The following is a 9,089-nucleotide window of genomic DNA, read 5'->3' as shown; positions in this document are numbered from 1 at the left end:
TAGGTCCCAGAGACACCATCCTGAATGAGCTGACAGGCACAAGTAATTTAACAGTTTTGGAAAACAAAGTTTACATGTCAGATATGGGCAGTAACCCGCTTTCCTCTGCGCCTCACTTCCTCTCAACTGCCCTGTGTACACAGGAGGGCAGTGAGCAAGGGGTAGGCAGGTGCTGACCCCTCCAGGAGGAGCTGCTGGGAGTGACTGGATCAAGTAACCTGAAATCAGATGACTCATAGCTTCTCAGTGAGGGAGGAGAGGATGCAGATGAACAACCTTATTAGCAGTCAGCTGACTGAGATAACAACAGAAATAGGCAAGACAGAATGGAAGATTCTGGGCTACAGCCGTGTATTTCTGGTGGAAAGTTGCTGAAGTGCTGAGTTTTCTTCTCCAGCAAAGATCTGCTGCAAGACATGACAGGGAACAGACCAGAGATCACCTGGTAAAGAGGCAGCAGAGGAAGATGAAACTTGGACAGCCAACATAGACCTTTACCACTTTATCTGCACACAAAACACCTTTGCCAAGGGTTAGCTATGGACAGATAGGTGCCTTTAAACAGAAAACTATCCCAAGGCAGCAGGGTGGTGAGCCCCACCAATGACTTAAACAGGAGTAGGGGAGGAAGGGCAAAAAAAAAAGGAATACAAACTGGATCCTTGAGTTAAGACCCTAGAAACCCCATAAGAGGAAACAAAAGGAAGAAAATAATACTTAGGCCTAAGATTCATAACCACTCTGCGTCCCCAGGGGATGCCAAGGGGCCTGGTACTGATGCCGTACAGGAGAGCTTGAGAATTGTGTGACACTGTCAGAGGTGCTCTGGAAGCCATAGGTATCTTCTGACTGCAGGTTGACATAATCCATATCAGCAGTGTAGCCATGATAGAAGTTCATCTGCTGGCTTAACAAACCCATGGCTTGCTGGGTATTGCAGCTTGTCCCACCTTTTCCAAAGAGCCCCTCATCCTCCACAGCCATGAATGAGTACAGGCTCTGCCCATTCCCGTAAGTCTGGCCAGTGCTGTAAGCCTGCTGCATGTTGGTCACAGCCTGAAGGTTCCTGCTGGTGCTGACCGGGAAGCCCTGGTGAAATGTGGGGGCTATATCCAGGTACGCAGCCTGATGAAACCCATTCTAGGAGAGACAAAGACTGTTCAGTTATGGAAAGCATCACACCAGCTTTGCCTATTCTTTGGGATGGGTCTCCCTTTCTCCCCTGTGCCAAACAGTAGTGTCTTTTTTGTACTCATGGTCCTCACTATAAACTGATAATAAAAGAGATGACAATATCTTAAGTTCATCATCTCCAGCTCAACGTGCCTGGCAGCACAGTGCTGGGGAGAAAAACAGCGTGGGTAGCTCTGCTGGCCCTCTTTGGCTGTTTTATTTTCTGTCTAGTCTCAACTGGGAGATAAGTGGACTGGAAACTGAGTTCTTTCAGTGCCAGGGCAGGCTTAAAATAGATGCCACTGTAAGCCCTGTTATGAGAAATACAACTGGCTCAGTAATATCGAATCCTGTGCTTTGTTCGAGTTAGCAAGTTGGACATGATGCACTTCACTCCACAAACTGGAGGAACTGTGACTGTTGGTAATGGGGGAATTCTCTCACCTGTGGTAGATACACCCCTTTTTCCATCCACTGGCTCTCCTTCTGGCAACGTTTATATTTCATCCGTTGATTCTGAAACCATGTTTTCACCTAGAAGTCATGGGGGAAGGACACAGGGCATTAGAAATTAATTCTTAGAGCTTACTACAAATTCTAAAGATGTTTTGCCTTCTACTACAACACAATTTCTTCTTGTCTTCTAATACTATAGAAAATTTCAGCAGCTAACAATATGCAGCAGACCCATGTAGCTGTAGATTCACAGAGCTGAGACTTGAAAACTAGCACTCTTACTCCTCAGGTCACCATGGGATCTTTAATGACATCAAAAACCTTACCTGAAAGATGGGCCAGGACAGCTACAGAAACACAGCTAGTACAGTAGCATCTCACTGCTGCACCAAGATCAGTGCAGACTCAGGAGTAAGTCATTCCTTCAGTCAGACACAAGTAGCCGGTGTGGCAGGGACCCTTTGTCTAGGGATAGACCCAGGTGCCACTCTATGAAACACAGCTTGCATAGCAGTGCATGTGACTTTTCGCATTGAGGGACAACACATGTCCATACAAGATAGTAACCTGTCTCTGCATAGCCCTGCTCTGTATGCACTTTTAAACACCTGCACAGAGAGGGTGGTTGGTGCTAGAACCAAACACTAAGAGGAAGACTGAGTCATAAGTCTTCACACTCTCTGCTCTCTCACATAAGTAGTGGCATAAACAAGACCACATAAGAAACTCATCTTTGAGGTCTAAGTAAAAACACACAAAAAAACTTGCTCACAAGTTCACTTCACACCAGGGATGTGACTCAGCTGCTCAGAGCAAGATGCTCACCTGCTTGTAAGTGAGCCCTAGGGCAGCAGCAAGCTCTCGGATCTGCTGAGGGCTGAGGTACTTCTGGCTCTGGAACCGCTGGTGCAGGATTTGTAGCTGCTCCTGGGAGAATGCTGTGCGGCTCTTGGCCTTCTTCACCACACCCTCACCTTCCTCCTTGACCTTCTGGGAAGAGGGATGGGGAGATGGGTGGTCTGTGGTGGGGCTAGTGGCAGAGTCGGGGGTGTATTGGATGAGGGTCCCAGAGCTGGAGGAAGCCGGAGAGATATCTGAGGAGAAGAGATAATTGGGGTGACCAGGGTCAGATGTAAAAGACCCAAAGACTTTGCAGTCCAGCTCTGAAGAATTTAAGATGGCAGCTGCCCCAGGACTCGAAGGGGCGCCGCAGGCAATGCAGAGCAGAATCGTGGGTACCGTCACCCTCGGGTCAGGGGAAGCAAAAACCTCTGCTCGCACTTCTGCTCCGTCCCGTCTGGACACAGGGGCCTCTGGCAGCCGCGCCGGTTTCCCGCCACCGCTTCCAGCGAGGCAGCCGGCAGAGCAGCGCCTGTCGAATCCTCGCCGGGACGAGCGGCCGCCGGCAGCACCGGCATCCCCCCTCGCCCCCAGGGTAGAAAACACACAAGAGACAAAAGCATCCCTCAGTCGAGAGCAGGCCGATCCCTTCCCCGGGGTCTGCCGGGCTGGCGCGCGTACCTGGGTGGCTGGGCGTCTTCTCCACCGCAGGGAAGGAGAGGGCGTCAGCCGGCGGAGCCTCCTCGGCGGGCATGCTGTCCATGCTCCCTGGAGAAAGCCAGTAGTAGTCCCCATACCTGACCGCACCAGGGTAGGGCAGGTAGGGCGGCATAGCCAGGTGGGCATTCATGGCCAGGCCGGGTCCCCCAGCCACGAGCAGGCGGCAAGCTGGCGGTAGAGGCTGCAGACAACGTGCAGGCAGGTACCCCATTAGGCGGAGGTGGGGGGATGCTTTATGTCCTCCCCAGCCTGGCTTTGGCTAGAAGGGATTGTCATGGCCATTGTCATGTTAAAAGTCTGTTGATTGGATGGGAGGGGCTTTGGGGGTATTCAGGGCGTGGGGGAGGGCTAGGACACCAGGCCCCACTTTCCAACTTGGCTCCTCGGGGTGGGGGGGGTCAGGTCGTTGATGCCAGCACACCCCTTCCTGCTGGGGGGGGGGGGGGGGGGGGGCGGCGGTGGGAGGAAGGACCTTGTTTTCCCCTCGGGGCCAGAAGGCCCGAGCGGAGCCGCCGGGTGAGTTGGACAGGGCTTGGCAGACACCCTCCTACCCCCACATTTAACACTCTTCCCACCTCCTCCTCACCGGTCCCCACCCAAATGCAAGGAATGGAGTGGAACCCAAAGCCTGCCTCGGGGCATGTGGAGGCTTTGCGTGTCTGCATTGCAGATCGCAACCATTACTGCAAACAGATAAGCCCTCCACCTCCCCGCAAATAAGCATAGACTGGGAGCAGGGGGGACGGCGCTACAGAGCGGTGTCTGTACGGTGGGGAGGGGGTCTCAAAGACAAACAAGCTGCTTCTCCATTGACTAACCCAAGGCTGAGACAAGAAGACCTGTTTTAGAGTGGCACAGAGGAATGTCACTTCACTTTTTTCAAGCCTCTTTCCTTAGTCATTTGACAGTTTTTTGTTGTTGTTTTGAAAGAAGTGATGGCTAAAAAAAAAAAAAAAAGGTGGTTTTTTGTTTTTTTTTTGCTACCCACCAGGGAGAGGTGGGAATCACCCAATCAGGTGCCAAAGAAAACAAGAGCAGTACAAGTATAAGAAAGCCTTATGGACTTTGAGGATTTGAAGCCATGGTCTGCAATCTGCTTGAGGAAGATAAACTCTTTCTACCCCTCCCTCCAAATATCACTGCTTCTTTAAAGGGAATTAATAGCTTACGGGGAGGATCTCACAGCCTGGGAGTTACAAAACCCGGAAAAACACAGGGAATAAGTACAAATAAGGGCACGTGACACATCAAGTAAATTCCCCTACTCCCCTAGGGCAAGGAAACAGGATACAAGCACCTACCTGTATACTAAAGCCGGGGAGTAGCTACCAACCTGTTGCACTAGCAAAAATCTTTTGGAGATGACAGAGACGGCCCTCCCTTGACTTCCATATATTTCCTCCTCCCCTCTTGAGTCATGAAGTGAAACGAGCCCCAGCTGGTACCCTGAGCCTACCGCCGTAAGGCAACGCTGCGGCGCTGCTCGCCTGGAGGGGTCCTTGTCGGACCCACCTTTGATCACCTCGTAATTAACAGTAATGTCGTTTCTCGGTTAGAATCCGGACAGGATCCAGATGGAGAGACGATTAGGAACGCGAGAGAAAGTGATTATAATAGGGCGAAAGAGATGAAATAAAGAGCTGGAGCCCACTTCTCGCCTCGAAGCAAGCGGTGCCAGCTGAGGGTCTGCCCGCCGCCCCGGGGGCCACCCTCGCAGCCACGGGCTGGGGGTTTCACTTGCTTGTTGCTCTCAGCCCCGCTGATGCAAGCACGGAAAGGGATTCCCCCACAGATGTAAAGCCATCATGCTGCCCATTGTGGGAACAAGGGCCGCCGGTCCTCACCGTCCCTCGCGGACCGGGCTGCCCCGGGACACGTTATCCCCGCGGAGACTCTCGGAGTTCACCAAAACCGGCCCGTTGTAAAAACGGAGAAAAGTACAGGGTTGCGGGGGTGGGGGGGAGACGAAGCGGGGGGGCTGTGTCTACAAACCGAAGCCCTTATGTTGGGTTGTCTCTCGGCAATGACAGCTCAAGGGGTGTCCCGTGTGTGCCTCCACAGCGTGGGACAGACGAAATAATTTTCTGTACTGACACTCTACTATTGGCAAGGGCACCCGGCTGGAGAGGCCGCCCGGCACCGGAGGGCTCCCGAGGGTACTGCCAGCCGGCTGACAGGCTACAGGAACCCCCGAGTCTTCGGAGGGGACACGGTTTGCGACGGACACCCGCAGCTGAGGGATTATTATTTTACAGCCTCTGCCAGCAAATCCTCCCTCGGGGAATCGCGCATGTGTGTGTATGTGTGTTTGGAAACGTAACAGAACCGCTCAGAATTTGCAGTTTTCATGTGTAGATCAGTTTTCACATATAGATCAGATTCCCTCCCAGAGACAGACCTACTTTGCAGTGTGCGTGGAACTGATTTTACTTCTTTTCTCCTTCCTCCCCCACCCCCCCCGTCTTTGTTCATGTCTTGATTTTCTCATTCCACTTATCTTTGTGGAATTATTCACTTTGTTTTTATCCTTTAACCTCCAAATCTCTTTTCTATATATCTATTTCCAGTGAGGATAATCTCCTCCCTCTCCCCAACCATAACTCTAATCAGGTGACCCAATATATCTTTTAAAATGTCTTTGGCGGGGAAACAAGTCTTGTGTGAATGTATAAAACCATACATTCTAAAGTAAAACTTTATTTAGGAAAAGAAATCCAGCTATTTCCCCCCCAAATAGGTGATACACATAAAAACATATTGGGAAGGTAAATCCAGAAGTCATACTGGCACAGAGAATGTTATGGAAGCACTATGTGGACGTTGAGAGGCTCCTCAGGGTGGTAGGTCTGAGACCCTGCGGTACCATCAGCCTGCAAACTGGATGCACTACCCATGAATTCCTACAGCTGATGTGCTTTTAAAAATACCTATTGGGAATGAATCATAGAGCAGATGGAAGTATCCACTCATGGCTCATGGGTTTTTTTTGAGCTGTTCTCAGCTGGAACAGCAACACCGCTCAGATCTAATCTAGTCCAGTTGTTCCCAACAGGACCAAATAGCAAAAATTTGGGTTTTGACCCAAGGCTGTGTCCAACTCTCCCTTCACGTGGCCAGCCTTAGCTTTTGGAATTCTTAGTTTATTATGTGCTTAATACTGTGGAACATTAGTCAGGTGAGTCAGCATAAGTTTGGCTGATTAAGTATATGGAAATGAATAGCCACTCACTGGGCTGAAGTATGCCCTAACAAGCCTTCTCCATAGTCCTTCAGCAGCAAAGATAGAAGCTTAGGTCTAAAAGCAGTTTGCCCGCTTGACCTAAGCACAGGTGAGACAGGACCATGGCTGGAAGATATTTTTATTCAGCAAGCTCCTCCTATAAGGGATCCCTTGGTGTCAGTAGGTTCACTACCTTCAGAGGGCTGGAACTCAACCTTTCACTGAAATGATGCAAACACAGCAGTTTACACAGTTGTGGGAGCAGTAGCTGCCTGATCCAGCTCCAGAGCTCATACCACTGGGTCAGAAATGCTATGATTTCCTACCTTAGAGCATTGCTAAACTCATTTTCATCATCAGGTTGATGTTATAGCAGTAGAGATTGTCTCAGATCATATGTATGTATTAGGTGCTCTTCTGTCATCCTGTAGCTAGCTCAAACGCGAGTCATCTGTGTTTTGGTGAATACTTGCGAAGCATCACTGAGTGTCACTGTGTCATTTTGCTCATGAAGCGGAAGGGTGCAGGCTTGGTATTAGTGAACAGGGAACCACAACCCTCAAAGGTTTCCCTGGAAGCCATCATTCACTGTCAGCGATGTGCGTGGTTAGGGAAGGCAGGTAGAATCTCTCTCTTGCATTCTGCTGAGCTCGATATACAGTACGTCAGCTTGTCTGGCTTTTCTCGCAGGCAGACAACTTTGATTTATTTATTTTTTACAAAAGTTGAACATTCCTTGAGTTAGGCGTGTGAAAACATTCCCGCTGTGCAGCCCCCAGCGCTCGCCCAGCACTCGGCTCCGGACAGCTTGCCCCCCGTAGCGCGGTCACAGCTCACGGTCTGGACCCAAGATGTCATGTTGGTGGAAGGAAGGCGGAGAAGAAAGAATAACAAAAATTAGATCTTCATTCATATTAAAATACAGTTTTCCTTTCCCTTGACTCTCTGAGGGAGCAGGTCGAGAAAAGGACAAAGGACAAAGAGTCTCCCTCCCGTTAACAATCTCAATCACCTGAGAATTACTGGATGACGTGGCCCTTTGTTAGCAGAGGTAGACTAGGACAGAGGAGCCATGGCACAAAACCAAGAGGCTCCCTGAAAAGGCAGGAAAGCTGAGTAAAAAAAAAAAATATGTGGGAAACAGGTTAGCGAGCCAACTCAAATTTCTGGGGTTTCATCTCTCTTTACCAATGTTTCACCTATGCCTGCCATGGACATGATACTGGAGTGCTTAGAGTTGTAAGCACTCATCTCAAGAAGCTTTCCCTACCAGTGCCCATCAGCTGAAATATGGAATAGTCTCTCAAAGGGAAGACTTGCAAGCAGCACAACTTGGAGCCAGGGTTATGAAAAGTCCTGGGGGTACATGGAGAGATTGTGCATATTGAGCAAAAATCTTCTGAGCATCCTCTCTGCTTGAATTCTCCCTTCTTCCCTTTAACCACAGTGTGTTTGTTCCTACAGGCTCATTAAATATCTTATTAATAAAAGCAAACAGCACAGACAAAGCTGTGTTCAAATGCTTTTTGCCATTTCCCCCACCTGTGTTTCTCAATGTACCAAGGCCCCATGTAGCCTCAAAGCATGAGTCACCTCCTACTTTCTCCTCCAAAAAGATACTCTGCATCAGGCAGCTTACCTTTTGTTCCCCCAACACACACCACTTATGAACTCTGAAATGAAACGAAACAGAAGCGCTTTTTTTTTTTTTTTTGCCTTTTTTTTTTTTTTTCGTCTCCTGAGGCTTCATTGCTCATCTTTCCTATTCTGATGGGGACAATTTCCTACAGTTCAGTCAGTGGGAAAAGTCTCTGCAAAATCCATAGCTGCCAGAGCCTCTAGTCTGAGCATGGCACTGAAGTGGTAGCTAGATTCTGTGCATGTTAAAGGCTCTCTCGAGTTCATTGCACTGTGTCACCTGCTTTCTTCCACATCGCACATCTGAGGCTGATACCATGTATTTTACCACTGTTAATGCATATCAGAACAGAACTAATGAGTATTATGTGCCAAGTGGGTGACTGTAATTACAATTGTGCAGGTCCTAAGTGGGCACACAATCTAGAATACATCTCACTAACTGAGCTCTTCCAAGTTAGCATATACTTTGCAGGCAAGTCATTGTGCCTGTTCTATGCTATCTGGATTTTTTTAAGCCTCAGAAAGTCTCCATAAGAGCAGATCATCTGTGAGGCAAGTGTCTAATTACAGGAAAGGCTAGAATTAGGGAAAAGGGTGCTCATCTTTCACATCTGTCAGGAGTTGAGACAGGGATCCCCAAAATGCCTGACTCTTACCCTCACCTGTCTACCCTCTCTTTTTCTACAAGACTGGCTCTTGCACATGCATTCACGAGTGATTAGCAAGTGATAAGAGTGTGAGGCTCCCTGGCTGACACCTGCTCTACATGTGAATGGTAGTGCCTGCCAGTGAAGCCCAGGGCTGTGGAATGGGATCTACAAGTGGATGTTGTCTGGAACTGAAGGAAGAAAAAGATTTACCTGCTTTTGTCTAAGGATATTTAGGCAGCCAACTTGGCTAAGATGGAAAGAAAAGAGACAAAGAAGAGACGAACAGTGAGAAGCTGTTGTAGCTTTTTTAACTGGATGTCGTTTGTCTAGGAATTGAATCCAGTGAATAGTGGAGGCTGGGAAGGGGAATATAGCATCAACATCAGTTA

The 9,089-nt window shown here is 49.1% G+C and overlaps 1 protein-coding gene across 1 annotated transcript; it reads right to left on the bottom strand.

Annotated features, from left to right (window-relative positions):
- Positions 1–723: 723 nt before the first annotated feature.
- LOC308040969 (homeobox protein NANOG-like) lies at positions 724–3,334 on the bottom strand (the record flags this gene model as incomplete). Its single annotated transcript, XM_080345356.1, has 4 exons — positions 3,151–3,334; positions 2,455–2,723; positions 1,618–1,707; positions 724–1,140 (listed from the first exon to the last, which is right to left on the bottom strand). The coding sequence occupies exons 1-4, from the start codon at positions 3,317–3,319 to the stop codon at positions 724–726; spliced, it is 945 nt and encodes a 314-aa protein (XP_080201482.1). The 5' UTR covers positions 3,320–3,334.
- Positions 3,335–9,089: the final 5,755 nt, after the last annotated feature.

Source organism: Nesoenas mayeri, assembly GCF_963082525.1.
Source record: "Nesoenas mayeri genome assembly, chromosome: 1".
Classification (NCBI taxonomy): Eukaryota; Metazoa; Chordata; class Aves; order Columbiformes; family Columbidae; genus Nesoenas; species Nesoenas mayeri.
This window is presented reverse-complemented; position numbering and strand designations above follow the sequence as displayed.